Genomic DNA, 24,645 nt, shown 5'->3' on the forward strand with positions numbered 1-24,645 from the left:
GTAGCAACTCAAAGAACCATTGAAAGCCATCTGCAAGCTCTATGAAGCACAGGCCTCAAAACTCTAATAATATAAAGGTTGGCTTGAAAAATTGTTCCATTTCACATTCCGGTTTGCACCTCACATGCAAGTGGATGCAACAGTCAGCATTATAGAGCCCCTGCCAGGTGCCCTTTGAGATCTGTGCAAATGAAAGCATAAGGCTTATCAAATTCGGTGAAGATACTGAGCCAGGGAGATCTCAGGTGCGAATGTAAACTTCGTGTCTTCGCCTCAATGGTAGAATTTCTTGCCGTGCTCATACGCGCATTGCTCCCGCAGTTATGCATTGTGATTTATGAATGGCCATCGAGCACATTTTCCTCAGTTTAGCATTGCTGGTTGAATCTTCTTCTTTTTAAAGATTGCTGCCCTTGCTAAGCCTCAGGTCTATCTCATGGTTCTGCTCTATGGAGTATAACGTGCTGTTGGAAGCCAAAGCTTCGGCAGTAAGTTACGAGGAATACAATTATTCCCATTCCAAAAGCGCGATCTGCACGCAATGTCAACGAGAGTGCACAATGTTCAAACAAATACTACAGTCTAATATTTCGATAACACTGGTGTTGAGTAACAAATAAAACGATTTACTTTAACCAGGTGGTGATAAGAGACAAGAGGAGAAACCAAAAATATCTTAAGAAGGGAAGTCAGGTTGGCATCCCGATGTGTGGCCTCTCTTCTCAAACAATAATAAACCGCACAATTATATCATGTTACGAGCCTTCTGGTCGAGCGGATACAAAATGTTGGAAGGTTAAGACGGCAGCAATTGCAATAAAAAGCGTGCTAGAAGCGGAGCTCCCCAAACAGGCCATTTTGGTCACGCTGCCAAACTTTGTGCTCGAGACCCGCTGCCGTTCACATTCCTTCCACGTGTGCTCACCGCTGCTGGCAGGCGGGGCCGCACGGCACTGTTGCTCCCGTACGACGTGCTTCAAACACAGGCAGTTTCAATGAGCTCGCTCTACTCTCATCTGCACCATAGTTACCCCATTGCTTCCTCACGTGGTTAATGAAACCAGTTGCTCCGTCCCATCCGAAGGCCAATTCAACCAACGAATTGCTTCAGTCATATATAATCATCCCAAAGTGATGGCTATTAGCTACCTCTTCTCTTTTATTTCTGCTCGTCAAGTGGAGTTAGTTTGCAGATAATTCTCCACAGATCCGCCTGAGGGATAAGGCAATGCAAGGTCATTCATCAGTGAATGTTGCCACACTGCTTCATTCTCAAATTCTCTTCGGGGAGCAGTTTGTCATAGCTTTGGCTTGCTTAACGCAGAGCTATCATGGAGTTTCCATAAAAACGATTGGAGATTGCAAGACACGTGACCGTGTCAAGAATGCGCAAACAACGCACTGCAAGCAGATGTAGGAGTATATTGAAAAGTCAGATGGCGCGAGGCGTACACGGATGGGGCACATGGTAATGCAGAAGAGAGTGGGACGAGCATGGAGTCCCTACCAAGCCTTACCCAGATATGGAATGCATGGAGTCATCTTCAGGCTCCGTATGTAGTCGCGTAGACGTGCAAAGTTTCCTTCTTTTGACGTCAGGTACTCGAGCTTGTCAAACATTGCTCGGTCTCTCCTGCTAAGGCACTGTCAACAACAACGACACCAACAGAAAACTTTTGTATAGGTGACCATTGAATCGCCATGCATATTAAAGCACAGCATCATTTGAAATGAAAAAGTTATTCAATGGCAGATCCTATAATATGCAGTGTCGCACATGAATGAATGAATGATCGTTTTAAGGCCATTTTCCCTGCTAGAGCGGGGGTTAGCCTTGCGGGCCCCATGACAATCATGGCTCCCTGTTTTGAGGCAATGTTGTTTTTTATGGCTGGATGCCCTTCCTGACGCCAACCCTTAGTCGCCTCTTACGATGCGCAGGGATACGGTGTACCTATTCTAAATCAGGGTACACACCGGGATCATTCATCCCAGCAAGCTGGTACTCAATTTGCCGACCTCAGAAGGATGACAGGCTGAGTCAAACCCCCTGGCATTAATTCAGCGATCGACCGGGATTCGAACTCAGGATCCTAGGATCCCAAGCCAACACCCTAACCGCTAAGCCAACACCAGGCTATACAAAATCTTGTCGCACAACAAAACAATAATCAATAACACTTAAACTACACATTAACGTGAGATTCAACAGTACACGACGAACAAATACAATGCATCGTAACTCCGAGCACCAATCTTCCAAACTTTTGTTTTTTTTTTGGATACAGAATCGAGGCTCGTGAAAGAGCTAACATTTATCACACAAACAAATCAAACAGACAAACAAACAAAGTATATAAAATGGGGAGCGGTAGACAAGATGGGGAGAGAAGGGGAAGCACATAAACACAACATTTGAGAGCAGGGACATCGGGAATGTGTGGGAGGGAGAGGGCTTGGGGGCAGGCGGCGTGGGAAGGTGGGGGGGGGGGGGGGGTGGGAGAAGTATAAACACAAGGATACCAAGGACTTCCAGGAAAGAAGTTGCTATTTCAAAAAAGTAGATTTGGGGTGAAATTAGTGGGGGTAGAAAAGATCAAGGTTTTGGATGGGGGAAGATAAGAGATGGTGGTGAACAGCTGTTTTAAAGACCTGGAGGGAGGAGTGGGATTGAAGAGAGTGAGGGAGTTTGTTCCAGAGGCGGGAGAAAAGAGGAATGAAGGAGTGAAGGTGAGCAGAGAGTCTTGATTTTGGCAGTTTAACCATAAGAGGGTTGCAGGCAGATCCTGTGCGACCTGTAGGAATATTTGGGGGACAGAGCCCAGAGAAAGCTGGAGGAGCAAGGCCGGAGAGGAGTCGGTAGAAGACAGAAACACCACCAACCTGCCTGCGGTGAGTAAGTGAAAGGCCCTCGGAGATAGCTTCATCACGGGAGATTCCAATGATTCTGAACGCTTTGGTTTCACAGCGTGAAGACGAGCTAGGTGTGAGGCAGGAGCACCAGCCCAGAGGGGAGAGCAGTATTCCATTGAGCTGCGGATGAAAGCCTTGTATGTGGTGAGGAGCTCAGGTGTGCCAAGGAAGGACTTCGCACGACGGAGGATGCCCAGTCGGCGACTGGCTTTGGAGGCCAGATTTCAAATGTGGTTTTCCCAGGAAAGATCATGGCAGATAGTGAGACCCAAAAGCTTGAGCGACAGAACTTCTCGGAGAGGATTATTCAGAAAGTGGATGGGAGGGTTGTCCAGTCGGTCTTTTCGAAGAGACATAGTAAGAGTGAGATTTGTCAGGATTGAAAGACATGTTCCACTTGTTTGCCCAGTCTGTGATTTTGTCCAGGTCTGCAGAGAGTGAGGAGGCTGCAGACTGCCGATCTGAGGGATGCGGTACGGAGCGGCAGAGAGTGGAGTCATCAGCAAAGGGATAGAGAGGATTTTCAAGAGAGTCGGAGAGATCATTGATGAAGACCAGAAAAAGCACAGGGCCCAGAACACTGCCTTGGGGAACTCCAGCCTGAACAGGAAGAGGAGATGAGAGAAACCCATTCAGTGCCACACATTGACGACGACTAGAGAGGAAGTCCGCCAGCCATGCGTGGAGATTTCCATGGATACCAAAGGAGGAGAGTTTGGTGAGCAGAGCGGGGTGCCAGACCGTATCGAAGGCACGTGATATGTCAAGGGAGACAGCTCTAATTTCCTGTTTGGCATTGAGGACCTCCATCCATTGTTGAGACAGCAGAAGCAGCATGTCCAGAGTAGAGCATGCCCATAACTTAAGATAAACTTGGCCCTTCTGTTTTCTTGCTGCATCCCAATCTTTTTTTTTCTGTCATTTCATTAGGCAAACTTTCTGGTTTACTTGTGATGCCGCAGGTCAACTTTGGATGGGCATTAAAATAATGCTAATGAAAAGCCAGTGCCGCTGACGTCCTTGCCTAATGAAATACCACCGTTTTTTTTTTTGTTTTTTTTAAATGGCCTCTAAAAAACGGTGGTATTTCATTAGGCAAGGACGTCAGCGGCACTGGCTTTTCATTAGCATTATTTTAATGCCCATCCAAAGTTGACCTGCGGCATCACAAGTAAACCAGAAAGTGTCGATTGGAATCACCTGTAGGCCAGACAAGGCAGGGCAAGCAGATTATCATGATCCTCTCCTTCAAGGTTATTGATGAGCCACCTGGATTTTTATCCACAATCATTTCGGATAATTTTTACCTTTGTTTGTACGCAATATGTCGGCAGGGAATTACGCAAATATCTATTTGAGGCTGGTGGACTCAAATGTTGGATTTCTTGAGAAAAACACTGTTTCAAAGACCAATCATAATCCCTTCAGCTGTTCTTAAGTCTCACATTTTACCTGACATGACCTCCGATCTTTGACCTTTGATGCCGATATCTAATCAGTTCATATTTTCATCATAATATATACTTACACCAAGTTTGGTCAAAATCCCATCACTGGTTCACAAAATATTGCGGTAACAGGAATTTGACCTAACATGACCTCTGACCTTTGACCTTGTGACCTATAGTTTGAATGTTTATTCATATTCATTGATGCAATTTAGCCTGAATATGAACAAAGTGGGCATTAAATATCCTAATAAGCAATCAATAAAACTATGATAATGGAAATGCATGTGACATATTAAATAGGGTTCATGAGCCATAATAGCAGCGTGTTCAGTTAACGATGGTATTTTTGTTCAGAATTAGCGTGTGAGGCGAGACTATGCACTCCACAGAGTGCTGCTGTTGTAGTTTTTATTTTTTTCTCTCCGTATGACTATGTTCTCTTGCCAGTGGTTCCAACCCTTTTTCAGTGTGTAGACCACATCCAAACCTCCAAAGTTTTTGCAAACCACCATGTACAACTATCATGGTAACCAAATCCCAACACAAACAGTATGCACCACAGCATTCCAGAAATTGTCACTTCTGACGTGCAGTGAGACAACGCATGCAACATCATTTGGTGTGCAACCACAATGCAAGGAGGTCAAGGTTACTTCCCCCTTCCTACCCCACCTTCCCACCCCCACCCCCGTGGACACCAGCTGATGGCCTTATGGACCCTTAGGTTGTAAACTACTACTCTATATCTTGGATTTGAAAACGAAAGGAGATTTCGTTGGGTCATGCTTTATGTCCATTGCACTTGGATGCAACAAAGGAAAATATCTGAACTTGTGTTTTTTGAAGCAAAATAATTGCAGAGGGATTGCTTTAAATGCAGCACAGGACGTGATAGTGAGGAGGGAGAGTTGAAACAAGTGGGATGATGAGCCAAATTACTTTGAAGACAAATTATATTAGTCTTTTATGATGGACAGGTTTTACGATATAGGGTTTATTCTGCTCTCTGCCCTTTCAGGCACAAACCTGGTACAACTTCAAAAGAACTTGAACTTAGACATTTTCCAGGTGCTTAAGCAAAGACAACATACAGATTTACTATTTAGCTGCAATCAGTGCTTGTACAATGCTACTGAAGCAATTAGAGAGCCTTTCATGAGTGCATTGAGTTTCCATCAGCAGGAAATCTGGACATTGAAAGACATTTTCGATACAGCTTGATTGTGCAGAGAAAAGGGCCGAGCCAGTGGTGGTGGTTATACCAGTAATAGAAACACATGAGATGGTACAATGACGTATTTAAATTTGAAATGGTTGAAACAGAGCAAGAAAGTCAAATGATCCTCCCATGAAAGCTTGCTCAAGAGGAAACATGCCCCCCCCCCCCCCCCCCCCCCCACACACTCTACGCTCAGTTGCTTATGTGAAACACATTCACAGACACCCGCACTTCCACCGCAGTCTAGTTTTAGCACAAAAACACATTTCTGTTTTACTCACCAGAATAAAATTTCACATAAGATAATAAAGTAAACCAAAAGGCGATGAAGAGCTACATAAGGAAGAAATAGTCGAGTAAAGCACAAGAGAACATTTGAATTTCATTAGAAACTGCCAAGGAGATAAAAATGTGAAAACCCCTTCGTACCTATCAGATTACTAGCTAGATAGAAGTGAGTGACAAAATGGATGCTTTGGCCTGCCATTCAACTGTCGTGCGACAGCGGATCGTTGGCCCCAGCATGTGGCGCCTATGCCCAGCAAAGAGTATCAGAGTTTCAGTTTCTGAATCTGAGGCTTAAATCGATGTAATGATATATACCAAGGAGGTAGGAAGGAAAAACTGGCACACCACAAACCAACTAACTAGTCCCAAATGCTTGACATCCATTCATTCACAAAATACTGGCATGCATAAAGGAAATGGCATTCGAGCCATGCCTGGGGAAGTGACTGCAATTCATTGTGAAAGGCATTGTGTCATCATACTGAAATTCGGCAGTGGTATGTTGTTGGTTTTTATCTGCATATGCGAGTTTCAGAAGGTGGAACGGAGCCCTCCCGGGCCTCAAAGTATCCACCTCCAATTCAGTAAAGGATCACGGTTCATGGACCATTTTGTGAAACTTTCTTATTCTCAAAGTTTTGTTCTGGGGGCACTTGAGGCTCATCACTGAGCCCTGGACAACTTCCACCTGCAGTTCGTTCATAGTAATATCCCAGGGATGGTTTTTAAGATCTCTGTGAGGTTCTTTTTATCATTCCTGTTGCTCCAACAAGAATTGGTACAATTTTGGCACTTTTCAGCATCATTTTGGAGGTCTTGGTATTTGGTCATTTTGTTGATTTCTGCGTTGTTTAGGCCAAAATTGCAGGGGACTGACACCTCAATTAGCAATGCCTTATTTTCTTTTTTTTACCTCAGTACAAACGATATCCGGTCATAATGCTTTGTTACCTCCACCACCGAGTGTGGATGGAGGTTATGTTTTCAGCCCTGTCTGTTTGTCTGTCTGTCTGTCTGTCTGTCTGTCTGTTTGTTTGTCTGTCTCTGAACAAGATATCTCAAAAGAAGTTGTGGACAGATTTGGATGAAATTTGGCAGAGTGGTAGTGTATGTGACAAGGACGAAATGATTAGATGTTGGTGAAGATCAGGATCCGGATCCGGCTAGTAGAATTTTTTAAAGTGATTCTTCACCATTGGGAGATAGGGCCAAAAACGATGCATAGAGGGATACCTCAACAAGTTATGGATGGTGTTGTGGAATTTAAATAATTAAATAAATTATTTTAAAATCCAATGTCCCCACTAATCAGAAGATTTCTACAGAGTTTAATACCCGGAGGATTTCACCTGGTACAGTAGAGATATACGTCAAAGAAAGTGTCATAAAGACACACCAAATACAGTATCAACAACCAAGCAGAATCCTAAATTCTGAACTCAAAGCAAGTCCCTTTATACTAGTGGGAGGATAAAGGAAATGGAACTGGGAGGGGCAAGTAGAGGGAGGAGCAAAGATGGGATTGGTCGAATGAAGTGAAAAGAGGGGAAGCGCAGTGGGATTGGTCAAGCGAAGTATGGGTGGGTAGGGAGGGAGAGCAGGGTGATTGGTCGAATGAAGTGAAAAGGGGGGAAGCGCAGTGGGATTGGTCAAGCGAAGTATGGGTGGGTAGGGAGGGAGAGCAGGGTGATTGGTCGAGTGAAGTAGAGATCGGGGACCGAGAGAAAAAGATCCTCACTCTCTGTAGGCTATGAGCCAAGGGGGTTGGTCGGTACCATACAGATGGAGTAAGGCTCATTGTGATTTTTAGCAAGATATATGTCCCTAGATATGAAAAAAAAGTGATAGCAGTGTATAACTCTCGGCCATCTCTGTGTTATCACCCGAAATATTATAATACGCCTGCTTCGCTTCACCAAAAAATGTGATATTTGCTAAAATTGGAATAAATATGTTTTTAAGGACCACAGAGTGCCAATAATTTGCATACTGGATGCCAACTAATATAGTAATAGAAATATAGAACATTTGTGGGGGTTATTTATCAAAATATTGATATAATGACAAAAAATATGTTAAATTTAGTGAAAAAGTGGTCGAAATCGCTTCGAGTTCAGAATTCACATTGTACATTTTTGTCAATATTTCAAAAATGAAAACTCCCAGAGTAACATTTGACCCCTCAAAATCTTCGCAAGGAACCACTGCATTGGAATATATCATTACTTTGTAATATGGTGGTTGTTTGGGGCACATATTTTGGCAAAGTTCAAAATATGTTCAACCATACCCCCTAATTTTGATATTTTGGAACGAAACATAGCTTTTGAACATTTTAGGTTTATTCGTCAACTACTTTTGGTATCTCAGTGTAATTTTTGGTATTAGCTAGTATTCTAAAGTAGGTTTGTAACATCAGCTACATTATATTTCACAATGCATGCAAACTTGCTCCACACTCTAGGTTTATCATGATCTCTCGAACAAATACGATCTCGATCTCGATCTCGGCACTCTGTGGTCCTTAAAAACATATTTATTCCAATTTTAGCAAATATTACATTTTTTGGCGAAGCGAAGCAGGCGTATAATAATATTTCGGGTGATAACACAGAGATGGCCGAGAGTTATACACTGCTATCACTTTTTTTTCATATCTAGGGACATATATCTTGCTAAAAATCACAATGAGCCTTACTCCATCTGTATGGTACCGACTGGTCAATTTGGGAAGTCTGGCTCATAGCCTACTGCAGACCTGGACAATATCACAGACTGGTCAAACAAGTGGAACATGTCTTCCAATCCTGACAAATCTCACACTCTTACTATGTCCCTCCAAAAAGACCATCTGGACAACCCTCCCATCTACTTTCTCAACAATCCTCTCCAAGAAGTTCTGTCACTCAAGCTTTTGGGTCTCACTATCGGCGCCATGATCTTTCCTGGGAAAACCACATTTCCAAGCTGGCCTCCAAAGCCAGTCGCCGACTGGGCATCATCCGTCATGCAAAGTCCTTCCTTGACACACCTGAGCTCCTCACCACATACAAGGCTTTCGTCCGCAGCTCAATGGAATACTGTTCTCCCCTCTGGGCCGGTGCTCCTGCCTCACACCTAGCTCGGCTTCACGCTGTTGAAACCAAAGCATCAGGATCATTGGAATCTCCCGCGATAAAGCTAACTCCGAGGGCCTTTCACTCACTCACCGCAGGCAGGTTGGTGGTCTTTCTGTCTTCTACCGACTCCTCTCCGGCCTCGCTCCCCCAGCTCTCTCTGGGCTATGTCCCCCAAATATTCCTATAGGTCGCACAAGATCTGCCAGCAATCCTCTTATGGTTAAAACTGCCAAAATCAAGACTCTCTATTCACCTTCACTCTTTCATTCCTCTTTTCTCTTTTCTCCCGCCTCTGGAACAAACTCCCTCACTCTCTTCAATCCCACTCCTCCCTCCAGGTCTTTAAAACGGCTGTACACCACCATCTCTCATCTTCCCCCATCCAAAAGCTTGATATTTTCTACCCCTGTTAATTCACCCCAGATCCACTTTTTTGAAATACCGACTTCTTTCCTGGAAGTCCTAGCAGTGTCAACGTGTTTTTTTTTACCTCTCCCACCCCCCACCCCTTCCCATGCCGCCGCCTCCCCCCCCCCCCCGCCCCCAAGCTCTCTCCCTCCCACAGATCTCCCAATGTCCCTGCTCTCCATCTTGTTCTCCCGCTCCCTTTATCATATGTTTTATGTTTTATGTGTCAGCCTGTCTTTTTTGTGATCAATGTTAGCTCTTACACGAGCCTCGACCTTGTATACCAAAAAAGAAAAATTAAAAATTTTTTAAAAGATAAGCATTTGTCCTAATGCAAATTTGCAGGCAATGGACAGATTCATTCCCAAGACGGGAAGACCCCTCAGGGCAACCAAATAAAAATAGACCCTCTATTTTTAAATCTGAGTGTCTCATGTACCTCTACCAAGACATGCCTACACCATACTGGTCTGTCCCTCCAACACCACGCACATCATAGGACTTTGTACAATCTTGCCCAACCATTCTCATCTACTCATGTTCCTTCCACACCATTCAAGAAACGCATACAGCCACACACACACCAAAAACTCACTCTTGCACTTGAGCTCCGACAGATAATCCGATATACAACTACATACCCATTTGCCAATACATCTCCCAATGAATTTTTATGGATACAAAATACAGGGAAAACACAAATCAACAGTTCACCACCTTACCCTGCGCACGCCGGCGCAGGCTATGATAAAAATAACCAGACTAACCACCAATGTACGCCGACATTTGACTTAACCTACTTGAGTGCCTCTGGTCAATGGTTAGCACAGACCTCCAAGCCATTTTACTGAGTACCTCTGTGTGTACCATTTTACCAGACCTCCAAAGTACAAGACATTTCGCTTTGATCAGTTGCCAGGAATCCGAACCTTAATCAACCTCATCTAACCACAATTCCAACCACAATAAATCACATATCGCATCCAACCACAATGCAAATGCAAACAACAACCCCGATGAACATAACACACAGGCATTAAAATCTCCAAGTTATCTGGATACGTTACCAGGTGGCCAGAAGAAGGGAAGAGAGCACAGTACGCGAGAGGTGAAGACCATAAAAAAAAGTTATCCCTCACCTTTATCTTTTGGCACGTGCTTTCAGTGTTCACCTCCACATACTGTCTCACCCCAACCCCCCCCCCCCTCCCACCCCCCCCAGACCCCGAAGGTTAGTATCCTGCAACGGACGGCCATTAAATTGTCGTGGAATTTAAATACTTAAATCAATTATTTAAAAATCCAATGTCCCCACCAATCAGAAGATTTATACAGAGTTTAATACCCGGAGGATTTCGCCTGGTACAGTAGAGATATACGTCAAAGAAAACGTCATAAAGACACACCAAATACAGTATCAACAACCAAGCAGAATCCTTAATTCTCAACTCAAAGCAGGTCCCTTTATACTAGCGGGAGGACAAAGGAAATGGAATTGGGAGGGGCAAGTAGAGGGAGGAGCAAAGATGGGATTGGTCGAATGAAGTGAAAAGGGGGGGAAGAGCAGTGGGATTGGTGGAGTGAAGTAGAGATCGGGGGCCAAGAGAAAAAGATAACGCCTGCATATGTGTTTTCTTAATGAGGGTCACCTGTCTCTCATTGTCCACCTTAGACCATGCGGAGCGTTACTCTCCAACTATGCTTTTAAGACTCCAGGGACATTCTTTTAACAAAAGGTCAATCATGGAACATGATAGTATTCAGATGCCAGAGGAAATCTGTTTTGTAAGACAAAGCATTCCTTCAAATTGGTATTTACACAGACACCTTCACCTTCACTCGCTTGGAGCCAACGTCCATCCCTCAAGCTCATATATTGTCCCAAGAAAACCCCTCCACAAAATAGTACAATGACATCGAACTTGAAGGTAGATAAGCATTTATCCTAATGCAAATTTAGGGTCAATGAACAGATTCCCAAGACGGGAAGACGCCTGGTATATAATACTTGGTAAAATATAATAACTGGTGTCCATTATGTTTTAAACAATCAGTGAGAAAAGACTATCATAGAGGAGATGCATGTTATTTAACTATCCTGACAATTCAGATGTCCATAATTAACTTTTAACTCAAAGTGCCGGGGATAACTCTCCTACCCGAAAACTACTTGATGGAAGTCAGATTTTAAAAATAGACTTCCACAATGGATTTGGACGACACTTGTTGGAGAGGTTGTATGTGTGACAAGGACTAATTGATTCGATTTTGGTGAAGATCTGAATATGGATTCGGATACACAAATTATTTAATTTTTAAGTGATTCTTCACCATTGAGAGATCGGACTAAAACCAATACATAGCACGATATCTCAAAACGTTATGGATGGATTTGGACGAAACTTGGTGGACGAGTTGGTTTGATGACGAGAACAAGCCGATTAGATTTTGGTTCAGGTCCGAATCCAGATCTGGCCTATCGGTGGGATACAAAACACAAACTGTTCAGCCTGGCGGAGGTATGCGCTCTACTTAGTGTCATTCTAGTTTGCTCTGTTTTTGCTTGATGCGATCATTAGGTCATACATGAGCTTTTTTTCCTTGTTTTTTTTTTCTTCCTTGTTTTCAGTGATTACTGTAGGTTCATGGTTTCATGAGTTTTCTGGAACTGGGATATTGAGACTTTTGCAGATGTGCCAGTGGATTACTCGACATACCTTGTTGTGCCTTTAGGTGTATTTCTGCTCTGACATGAGTTTTTTCATCTTAATAAGAGGTGGCTCATACTTTCTGTTTCTACCTTGCAGAACCTACACTTGTCCGATTGAGTCAGTCCCGCCATTTTCTTAAAGCCATTGGTGTAGTGTCCTTGATCTTGGGCAATTTATAATGATTCACTCTCCATCCCAATTGAGCTGACCTCTGCTGTGCCATTCCAAGGAGCCTTCTTTGTCTACTCCCCATCTGTCCAACTCTTTTATTGTTTTCCCAGTTGTCGGTGTATATCTGTTGATATTTCATTTTATTACTTGCAAAAATCGAAGATTTTTCAGGTGTATTGGTTGGTCTTGTGCGTTATTCTGTGTTTGTCTGTCTGTCTGTCTGTATGTCAATCGCCTACAGGTCACAATTTTCAACCGATCTTCATCAAACGGTAAAGTTGGTCATAAGCAAGAAGCAGATTGTTTTTGGGGTCAAAAGGTCAATATAGGCCAAAGGTCATCAACTTTGTCAAATTTCTAAAATCCTCAATTTCCATCCGATTGACTTGAAATTTGAAGAGGATTTGCATATCTGGACACTGAATTCAACCAATTCATATTTTTGAGGTCATCATAGGCCAACAACTTATTTTAGTGATTTCGCAAGTATCGTGCTATGCACAACATTTTACTTGTATTTTTCTTTCTTCTTTTTGCAATTGTTGGGGCTGTACTCATTGTTTCGGTTTCTTCTGGGACACCTTCCATTTGTACCTGTCTTTGGAAATGTCTTGCTAGGTGGGTTAGGGATACCTTCTCTGATTTGTTGTCTTTGTGTTTGCTTACAAATTGGATTCGTTAGTCTGTTGCACTTTTTACGTATTCAGCCAATCCTACAGTTATCATTCTGTGCACTTGCTTGAGCTCCATCAGGCGGCTACCTCATTCTCATCTCGGTAGGTACATTCTTGGGATGCATTGATTTTTGTAAAATATTTTGTGGTTGGTGAGGAGTTTCCTTGTTTTGATATCCAGTTTATGGATGTCTGATTGTGGCCAATTTATTATTCCGCAGCTGTACTGTAATACTGGTATTGCCAGTTGGTTTATGGCTTTGATATTGTTCCTTGGAGATAGGTATGTTTTCAGTGTGTGTGTGTGGGTGTGTGTGGGTGTGTGTGTGTGTGTGTGACAAATTTCTGATGTGAATTCAGTATTGCTCCTTTCGTTTAATTCATCCTTCCTGACTGCAAGATCACCTCCTAACTGGAGATCAGCAGGGCAGAGACCGTGTTTATGTGGCAGACGACACTTGATGCTAACAAATCTCACAGAATTTGCTGTTATGGGAATCGATCGGTGCCTTACTGCCTCCTCAAGATAGGCGGCCCAATTTTATTTAACCAAGCTTGTAATGGCCTCAAATAAACGATTTGGTAGTATGTCATCCGGACGAGCCCATAACAAGCGACGAAATCTGGATCGGTGGCTTTGCCTTCATTTATTTGTGACCATAGTCTCAGTCTTCAAAGACGCGAGTGTGGCATGAATGCTATCCTAGTTTGGCGGTGATGCGTCTGCATAATTTCTGCACACGTCAGCGTCATGTTGCATCTGGGGTCATGGTGCTCCTTTTATTTAATCTCGCATTAAGCTGAGTTTTTGTTTGTGGGTGATCAGCACCACCCATTCTACATGCCACGTCTTCCCTCCTCCCCCCAAACGTCGAAAGCTGCCTTTTAGCCAAGCCACTCCTTTCTCTCCAATGGCGCAGGAACCCAACTGCCAATTGCCACACAAAGCCACGCCTGACTTTTTATCACAGCGAACATTGTTTTTGCAATTAAAATTACAAATGTTAAGGACAATGTTAAGGTGATAAAATAAACGTGTTTTTCTTCAACAGTTTCATTGGAGTGCTTGTTTGAGTGCTTAAGCCACTTGGCTTCCGTAGTTATACGGTGACTCAGTACTTTGTGGTGAAATCCCAGGAATTAGGAAGGCAAAATTAATTTGAGGACTAAAAGCAACAGGACAAGCATGATGGCTGAGGTATGCACTCTCACTCGAAGCCGTCTAGCCTGGGTTTGAATCCCGGCTAAGCTATAAACTGTCATCCTGGCGTACCACAGGCATGATGATTCACCAATGTGTGTGCAGTCCCTCAGATGGATGTTATACTGGGCGTCACATCTGCCAGATTATCAACTCCCTCCTCCCCACTCTCTTATCTCACCCTCCTCACTTTTCCCTCCTCCTCTACCTCCTTTCGGTCACCGTTCCCACTCCCCTACTCGCATCACCCCTCTCTTCCGGGGTCTACAGCATAGCGACATGTGGTGAGGCCTCCTTCTTCTTCTTCTTCTTCTTCTTCTTTTTTTTCTCTCTCTCTCTCTCTCTCTCTCTCTCTCTCTCTCTCTCTCTCTCTCTCTCTCTCTCTCTCTCTCTCTCTCTCTCTCTCTCTCTCTCTCTCTCTCTCTCTCTCTCTCTCTCTCACACCCCCATCTCTCTCCATCCAGACCCCAACTAAATCCCTCTCTTTCCTTTCCCTCTTTCCCCCATCCCACTCCATCTCTCCACCAACCCTCTCTCTCACACTCATCCCTTCCCCCTAGTTGCCTAGTATATGCATGGACATCTACAGCGAATGTCTACATCCGGTGCATGTAGGAAAGCTGTGTTAGGTTGCCACCAAACCCGAGTTCTACCATCAGTAGCGTGTAGGAGAAATCTTCTCTCCTTAGAGAAATGGATCGTCCCCCACATTGTGCGATGTGCCCCGCATCATGGCAAGCAGGTTGTTTTGTGTTTAAGGATGAGAAGAAGGCATCATTTTGGTCTCCTGGCTTTGTAACCTGCAGCATGAAGCTAGTTCTAGACAGTTTTCCTGGATAACCTCCAAGGGACATTCCAATCATGCCACAACACTGTGCTTGTTGTCCAATCAGCAAAAGCAATATGTCTAACAAGCCTGATCAAAGCTGCATTTTCTCTGTTGGAGGTCACCATGGGTAGTCTATATTGAGGCCTGTCTTTAACATCACTCATTTGTTGATGTTTGCAGACCAATCTGTTGACAAGAGTCCAATGGAAGTCTAATTTCACAAAGAAATCCCAGAATTGATCATCCCAATAATTTGCCATCGTTGGGCTTCACCAAGCCTTATACAGGCCATAGATAACACAGTCTGCCAATGGAATTATGCAACAATGTAGTTACCTTCTCCAAACCTTGACCAGCTGAAAGCGTTTCCAAGTTTAATTTAGTTTAGACCCCCAACCGTGCTGTACACGTGCTTGAGTGTGCCAAATTGTCTTGGCCTAGTGATGAATGGAAAATGCAGGCTGTGTGCATGGAGGGTTCTTTCATTTATGTTTGAAAGAAAATTTGAACTTGATTTAATTTGTTCTCTTCGCAAACAGCCCTATTTTGTAGGCATAGATAACTTTTTTCCAAGTGTACATTTCACAAGTATGCAAATTTAGCACAATTTTTGATCCCCCAAACTGCCAATAATGCCCCTTCTCTTCCATTACTCGATGTTTCCCTCTGACTTCCCCCTCCCACTTCATTACCATCGTTCCTTCCGCCATCTTTTTCTAACACCCCCAACCCGTTTAAGCGATTAACCAATGGCCTTCGGGGGTATAAAAAACACCTGTAATTTTAATAAGCATCTGACATGTACAACTCAGGGTTGTTGTGCAATTTCACCAATATTGATAAACTGTACCGATAAAAGCAGGGAATACACAGTCGTGTACTTTTGAACCACAATGTGCCCTTTCGATGCCTTTCTCCCGGCATGAACCCAATCTGGGCCTGGACCTGGGCCAAGCATGGACTCCCACTCCACCCCTCCATATGGAAACACTCTCTCCTGCCCCAATGATCAAATCCTATGCAGCCTGCTATGAACAAAGCTGTTATGGCTAGGGTTAGAGTTAGGGTCATTCTGCAACAAGCACAAAGAGGACTCAGAGACACTGACCGAAGCCTCTACAGATCACACTGACACTCAAGCTAAGATGTATTCAACACCTCATTCATTAACTCACGAAACTCCATGAAAAATCAGAAAAATGTTCCCACTTGCAGTCTGAGACAAGACTTTGCCAAAATAAATTTTCCACTCTCCATTATTGGAGTTGCACTCAAGGGGGAAACTAGACATCAATTTCAAACCTTGAGAATTACGGAATCTGAATTTTATCACACTTCAAAATTTACATCCTTGCATTTAAAAAAAAGATACGGTACATCGTTAAGTAGAAAATTCAACATCAGTGAATTTTCCAGTGAAATTGTGCGGAGGCCGCCATGTATTGCCTTTGTGGCTCCCCAATGGTCCATGTAATGTCATATGCCTCATTCGCGGAAATTTGATACGCTGCATGAATTAATGGTGATGTATTTTTTTTCCATAGAAGGATGCAAGGTGACAACTTTAGCAATAGCAAGACATAACCACTCCGCTTTTGAAATTATAGCTTAATTTCACTTTTTTCTGGAAAAACGTCTTACCCCCCAGGTCTTGAAGAGCCGGAAAATTGGTGCACTGAGAAGCCCGGAGATAACGGCAACCAAGGCGTGGAGGTTGTTGAGTTCATGCAGTTTCTGTTCAGTGAAAACAGGAAGCAGAAACAGGTGAATGCAGTTGCCACTTTCATTGCGGTGATACAATTAACAGTGTGTATACAGTGCATTCAGAAAGTATTCAGACCCCTTCACTTTTTTCACATTTTGTTATGTTGCAGCCTTATGCTGAAATCGTTTAAATTCATTTTTTCCCTCATCAATCTACACTCAAGACCCCATAATGACAAACAGAAAACAGGATTTTAGAAAGTTTTGCAAATTTATTAAAAAGAAAAAATTGAAATATCACATTTACAGAAGTATTCAGACCCTTTGCAATGACACTTGAAATTTAGCCCAGGTGCCTCCCATTCCTCTTGATCATCTTTGAGATGTTTCTACACCTTGATTGGAGTCCACCTGTGGTAAATTCAATTGATTGGACATGATTTGGAAAGGCACTTACCTGTCTATATAAGGTCTCACAGCTGACAATGCATATCAGAGCAAAAACTAAGCCACGAGGTCGAAGGAACTGCCTGCAGAGCTCAGAGACAGGATTGTGTCGAGGCACAGATCTGGGGAAGCCTACAAAAAAAATCTCTGCTGCATTGAAGGTTCCCAAGATCACAGTGGCCTCCATAATTCTTAAATGGAAGAAGTTTGGAACAACCAGGACTCTTCCTAGAGCTGGCCGCCCGGCCAAACTGGGAAATCGGGGGAGAAGGGCCTTGGTAAGAGTGGTAACCAAGAATGCGGTGGTCACTCTGGCTGAGCTCCTGTGTGGAGATGGGAGAAACTTCCAGAAGGACAACCATCACTGCAACACTCCATCGATCTGGGCTTTATGGCAGAGTGGACAGACGGAAGCCTCTCCTCAGTGAAAGACACATGAAAGCCCGCTTGGAGTTTGCAAAAAAGCACCTAAAGGACTCTCAGACTGTGAGAAACAAGATTCTGTGGTCTGATGAAACCAAGGTTGAACTGTTTGGTCTCAATTCTAAGCGTCATGTCTGGAGGAATCCAGGCACCGCTCATCACCTGCCCAATACCATCCCAACAGTGAAGCATGGTGGTGGCAGCATGATGCTGTGGGGGGGTTTTTCAGCAGCAGAGACTGGGGGACTGGTCAGGGTTGAGGGAACAATGAACGGAGCAAAGTACAGAGATATCCTTAATGAAAACCTGAAACAGAGTGCTCAGGACCTCAGACTGGGCCGAAGCTTCACCTTCCAACAGGACAATGACCCGAAGCACACAGCCAAGACAACACTGGAGTGGCTTCGGGACAACTCTGTGAAGGTCCTTGAGTGGCCCATGGCCCAGCCAGAGCCCTGACTAGAACCCAATCAAACATCTCTGGAGAGACCTGAAAATGGCTGTCCACTGACGGTCCCCATCCAACCTGACAGAGCTTGAGAGGATCTGCAGAGAAGAATGGCAGAAAATCCCCAAATCCAGGTGTGCAAAGCTTGTCGCGTCATACCCAAGAAGACTCGAGGCTGTAATTGCTGCCAAAGGTGCTTCAACTAAGTACTGAGTTAAGGGTCTGAATACTTTTGTCAATGTGATATTTCAGTTTTTCCTTTTTAAAAAATTTGCAAAACTTTCTAAAATCCTGTTTTCTCTTTGTCATTATGGGGTATTGAGTGTAGATTGAGGGAAAAAATGAATTTAAACGATTTCAGCATAAGGCTGCAACATAACAAAATGTGAAAAAAGTGAAGGTGTCTGAATACTTTCTGAATACACTGTAAATATATATATATATATATATATATATATATATATATATATATATATATATATATATATATATATATATACATATATATACATATATACATATATATACATATATACATATATATACATATATATATATATATATATATATATATATATATATATATATATATATATATATATACAGTATATATATTGTTGCGGTTTTTAGAACCCTCACTTTGTAAATAATTCTTGTAAATATTCCCATTTAAAAGGTTAAAGGTTGCACCCTTAGTTAGTCCATATGCAACACGTAGGCCACCATAGGAACTTTAGTTATTTCCTTATTATGTGTCAGATAAGGCCGTGTTCCCAATAGTTGAATCTACGTTGCATCAATTAAATAAGAATAGGCCCTTCCGTTCATTTTGCAGTCGCTCTCTCCAAGCTACGCCATTATGCGCCCCTACAGTCGGGGCTTGTCTCTCCCCAAATTGTCACGTGGTTTGTTTAGCAGCGTTCGCTGCATTGAGCCTTCGTCGCCTTAGCGCTCGCTCCAAATGCCATTGAACATGCGGTCTCAGGCCGAGGAAAAAGGGGGCGGGACACAAAAACGAGGTGTGGCCACGTCAACTCACCATCAAGGGCGGAGTAGGTGAGCCCTCGCCAACCATCCAGGGCTGAGGTGAGCTCACTGGCGGGTGTGGTTTGATGAAGCGCGCATTGATCTGTGAGCACATTATATAAGCGCACGCGCCAAGCCCTTTGAAGGACTGCGCCACGGACTGCTTATTGTGTAGGACTGCGTGGAGAGAGCTCGTTTGATACGAACTGCCTTTGATACGAACTGCCCTTTGATACAAACTGCCTTTGATAAGAACATTGATCGGGAGAGAGAGAGCGTTGGCACAAAATACGTATTACGTATGCCGCATCCCAGTTCCCCCGATATCTGTAAGGTCCGCTCGCGGTCAACGACAACGACGCGCTGCCGGCCCGCTTCCCTCACCACCACGGCACGAGTCGGGACCGGACGAGGAGCCTGGACATCTGCTTGGACCTTCCTCCCCTACCAGCTACCATCCCGTGTGAGTGTGTCTGTTTGTCCTGCGGTCGTTAAGTTAAGACTGTATAGGTAAGCCTGCCCTGTGTCCTGCTTCTTCTTCTTCCTCCTGTATATTCCTTTCGTTTCCTCTTCTTTTGAATGAATGAATGAATGATCGTTTTAAGGCCATTTTCCCTGCTGGAGCAGGGGTTAGCCTTGCGGGCCCCATGACAATCATGGTTCCCTGTTTGAGGCAATGTTTTTATGGCCGGATGCCCTTCCTGACGCCAACCCTTGGTCACGCTCTTACCGCAGGGATACAGTGTACACACCGTGATCATTCATCCCAGCAAGCTGGTACTCATGCTTGTAAATAATTAATAAACCCACTCTTTGTTCTTCCCTTACTCTGGTTCCATCTTATCCGATCGTTTTAGTCTTTTCTCGATTGAGTACCTGTGGCACGATTTGGAAACCGCTCAGAATCGGGTTAGTCTTTGTTAACGGCCCGAGTCGCGGCTCGCTTCGCTCGGCGTATCCATTAACGCTGCGGCTCGGGTGGGAGTTATCTCCTCGCTTTACGGCCGGTGGTAGTACTTAGGTACTAAGACTAATTAGGCTTACAACCATACTCATCACCGACCGGAAGTGACATTATAACTTCCCAAGGACTCGGGACGGCCAGCTTAAAAGACAAGGGGATTAACCGCCCCTTGATAAGGGGAGAGCCGACCGCTGAATCCGTAACAATATATATATACTACTGTGTTCAAAAAGTATCCGACCTTTATTTTTCATGCGTAAAAAAAAAAGAAGCTAGGGAGGCGTTGATTGGTGCACGTATGTAGGCGATCCTAATGCGCATGCGTGAATTTTTTCCCACCTGCAGAAGCTGTCATTCGACGGCAGACCGCCGATGAGTGAGGACATGTAAGTGAGCGCCGTCGGATTTTCGTTTTTGACAAAATGATGGAAAAACTTGAACAACGCTACTGCATCAAATTTTGTGTAAAGCTTGGCGATTCCCAAGTGGAAACGATCCGCAAGATTCAACACCGTTCATTCCATTATGAAGGAGGATTTGGGCTTCAGGAGAATCTCAGCGAAGTTCGTACCAAAGCTGCTAACGATTGAGCAGAAGCAACTCCGTTTGGAGATCGCACCGGACATGCTGGAGACTGTGAACAGCGATCCCAGCTTCCTCAACACAGTGATCACTGGCGATGAGTCCTGGGTTTATGGGTACGACCCAGAAACCAAGTTGCAGTCATCACAATGGAAGCATCCAACATCCCCGAGGCCAGAAAAAACAAGGCAGGTCCGCAGCAATGTCAAAGTCATGCTGACCGTCTTCTTCGACTCCAGAGAAGACATCATGCGGAATGCGACGGACCAGCTGCGCGCCATCCCAAAAGAGGCATTCCAGCGCTGCTTCCGACAGTGGCAGAACCGTTGGGAGAAGTGTGTGGCAGCCCAAGGGGACTACTTTGAACGAGATTATTATTTAAAAATTTTTTATCTGGATACGAGTATCTTTTATGAACAAAGGTCGGATACTTTTTGAACACACTACGTATATAGATATATAGAAATATAGATGTATATTGTATCTCTGTTTTCCATTAGTTGACTCTGCATTGCACCAAATGAAATAAGGTAGAATCCCCTTTCAATTGCCCCAGAACCTCCATTGCCAACCACATTCGCCCTCCATTGAACATGCGGTCAACTCGGGGAAGAAGGGTGTGGCCCCACCTCGTCATCAGAAGGAGGAGTGAGCCAGCCCCCGATCAACCAACCAAGCATGAGGGGTTTGGCTTGAGAGGGCGGAGAGAGAACGATCGAGGAGGTTCGTGAAAGTTCCATGGGCATGGTTATATAACCCGTCGCGCGGAGCCCCCACCTCAGTCCAGTTGAGGAGAAGCTGAGAGGTTTTTGAGGGAGGTGCGCTGGACCAGAGGCAGATTCTGTGGAGTATTAAGGGAGCGTCGAAGACGCAGGAGGCGGAGGACGAGTGAGAAAGCTGCCGGTGTGAAACCGAATACATGGAGCTGCCGGCTCCTCGCTGCCAGCCCGGAGCGGAGCTGTGTGCCGTGTTTCGCCTCGACCCCAAAAGCGTGGACCGAAGCGCGAGCTTGGAGCCGGACCTCGACGCCGACCATCTGCCGGGACCCTCCTCTGCCGTTCCATATCATCCCTGCCATTCCATCCTTTTGTGTACGTGAGTTTGTTTTGTTTGTTCTGTCTGGGTATAAGTAAGCGGTATAAGTAAGAATTGCACTGTCTTCTTCTTCTTCTGTAAATTGCTTTCGTTTCTTTCCTTCTCCTTTGGTTTCTTTGATTGTGTAAATAGTGGTTAATAAATATCTGTTCTTCCTACCTTCGTCTTCTTCTTCATGCTCGTCCGATCGTCTTTGTGATTTCCATCATTGAACACCTGTGGCACGATTTGGCCAACGCTCAGAATCGGGTTTAGTCTTTGTTAATGGCTCAAACGTCGCGTTGCTAAAACCGCTCGGCAACGAGAACATCTAAAACCGGGGTTCGAGCGGTACTTGTCTCCCTGTTTTACGGAGGGATTGCTGAAGGTATTCGGGAGAACACCTTGACCAATAACCCTGATCAATCCCACCTCGCAAAGGAGCGTTACAAGTACCAGGACCGGCGGAGACGGCCAGCTTAACAGGACAAGGGGATTAACCCCCCCTTGCTAACGGGAGAGCCGTCCCCCATTTCCATAACAATATATACACACACACACACACACACACACTCACACACACACGGCCAAAAATATCTGCACCCTTGCACTTTATTTTTAAATAATGCACCATTTCTTCCAGAAAATTGTTGAAATTAAAAAATCTTTTGGTATCCACATATGTATTTCTTTGGTTTGCAGTGCAACAAAACAAAAAAAAAAGAGCTGAAAAAATTACTAAATCTTAGCTTATTCCACACACAAATCCTAAAATGGCCCGGACAATATTATTGGCACCTTTTAGAAGTTGTTAGAAATGATTAGATTTCAAGCAGGTGATTGTCCTTTACTTTGGAATTGAACTCGGCTGTGGTGAGTTGCAGGTGCCTGCAATATAAAAATAACTCATTCAACCAGTTGGAATAGAGAAAAGCAGTCATTCTGCTGTTTTGTGTCACTGTGTGTACCGCAATGAGCATGGAGAAAAGAAAGAAAACCAGAGAATTGTCGAGGTCAGACACAACATTGTAGCCAAGCATGGACAATCTCAAGGCTACAAGTCCATTTCCAGAGACCTTGGTGTTCCTGTATCCACCGTATGCAATGTTATCAGAAAGTTTAAAGCCCATGGCACTGTAGCCAATCTCCCTGGACGTGGCTGCAATGGAAAACTTGATGGAACATTGCAGTGAAGGATTGTTTGAATGGTGAACACAGCACCTCGATCAACTGCCAAACAGATTCAAGCTGACCTTCAGACACAAGGTACGACAGTTTCACCTCGCACCATCCATAACCAACTCTATGAAAGGGGGTTCTGGGATAGTAGACCCAGGAGGTCCCCACTGCTGGGAGAGATAAAAGAAAGCCTGACTAGAGTTTGCCAAAACACACCTGAACAAGCCAAAATCCTTCTGAGAGAATGTCTTGTGGACAGATGAGACCAAATTAGAGCTTTTTTGTGAAGCACATCATCTCTCTGCTTACAGAAAACAAAATGATGCCTTCAAAGAAAAGAACACCTTCCCTGCAGTCAAACGTGGAGGAGGTTCAGTGATGTTTTGGGGTTGCTGTGCTGCTTCTGGCACTGGGTGCCTTGAATGTGTGCATGGCATCATGAAATAAGATTACCAAGGCATTTTGGAGGGCAATATTCAACCCAGTGTCAGAAAGCTGGGTCTCCGTCGAAGGTCATGGGTCCTGCTGCAGGACAATGACCCCAAATACACTTTAAAAAGCACCCAGGAATGCTTCAAGACAAAATGCTGGACTGTTCTGAAGTGGCCAGCAATGAGTCCGGATCAAATTGCCATTGAACACTTGTGGGGGGGGGGGGGGGGGGGGAGGGTGGACCTTAAAACAGCAGTTGGGAGAAGGCACCCTTCAAATCTGGGAGACTGGAGCAGTTTGCACTGGAAGAGTGGGCCAAACTGTCAGTGGAGAGATGTAGGAAGCTCATTCATGGCTTTCGGAAGTGCTTGACTGCAGTTATTTTGTCCAAAGGCTGTGATATCAATAATTAAGTCAAGGGTGTCAAGAACTTTGTCAATGCCATTTCTTTTTATTTTCTGATTTAAAAGGATATATTAAGTTCTGAATCAAAAACAGGTTCTGTAATATTAACAGTGGAAAAAAGAATACTTTTGTCAATTTCAACTTATTTTTGGAGAAAATTGTGAATTATTTGAAAAAAGTGCAAGGGTGCCAATATTTTTGGCCACAACTGTGTGTGTGTGTGTATATATATATATATATATATATATATATATATATATATATATATATATATATATATATATATATATAATAATATATATATATATTATATATCTATATTATAATAGCCGTAGATGATTCTGTCTGTCTGTCTGTCTGTCTGTTGGGCGTCTGTCCGGGGTGTGGCTTACTCGGTTTGCAGAGTAGCTCCACCCATAGCTCCACCCATTCTGGGAGTGGCTTCATATAATTATAAACAAATATCCACCATATTATTAACCCGCATAGCTTTGAGGCCTGTTTTGTAGGCCCGTGGTGTCTTGCTCTCACTCCCAGTTTTATTTCAAATCAAATTCGATATATCATTTCATTTTTCACAGTCGCTAACATAGTTTTAGACTCGGTTGAAAAAAAACGGGAAGAAAATCTAATGAAAGTTGCCGTTTATATAACGAAATGAATTCTCAAACGCCTGTAACTTCAAGGCCATTGAGTCTCTCTCACGCCTTTATCTCCAATCTAACTCACCATATGATTTCATTTTTATCGATGGTTTTGGACTCGGTGTCAGCAATAATTGAGAACATTCCACACATGCGGGAAAATGCAGAGATATATTTTTAAAAATCGCGTCATGGTGTATCATACACCGCCCAACATGACACCGACGGCAACGTGTCGATATATATTAAAAATTCGCTTTTGCTTTTCCGTTAAGATATATTACTTTTTCGTTTGATGACAGTCGTCACAAAAACGTCAACAATGATGCCGAC

General features: G+C 43.9%; 1 protein-coding gene across 7 annotated transcripts in view; it reads right to left on the reverse strand.

Annotated features, from left to right (window-relative positions):
* Window positions 1-24,645, reverse strand: part of LOC137433159 (ras-specific guanine nucleotide-releasing factor RalGPS2) — a 262,715-nt gene that overhangs the window by 175,924 nt on the left and 62,146 nt on the right. For all 7 annotated transcript variants that reach the window (XM_078783628.1, XM_078783629.1, XM_078783631.1 and 4 more), the window contains 2 exons: window positions 16,626-16,718; window positions 1,518-1,644 (listed from right to left, as the gene is read on the reverse strand). In XM_078783628.1, coding sequence (XP_078639754.1) covers window positions 1,518-1,644; window positions 16,626-16,718 — 220 coding nt within the window. The remainder of the gene's footprint in view (window positions 1-1,517; window positions 1,645-16,625; window positions 16,719-24,645) is intronic.

The sequence above is a fragment of the Myxine glutinosa genome, chromosome 8 (genome assembly GCF_964187855.1).
Source record: "Myxine glutinosa chromosome 8, kmMyxGlut1.1, whole genome shotgun sequence".
Lineage (NCBI taxonomy): Eukaryota > Metazoa > Chordata > Myxini > Myxiniformes > Myxinidae > Myxine > Myxine glutinosa.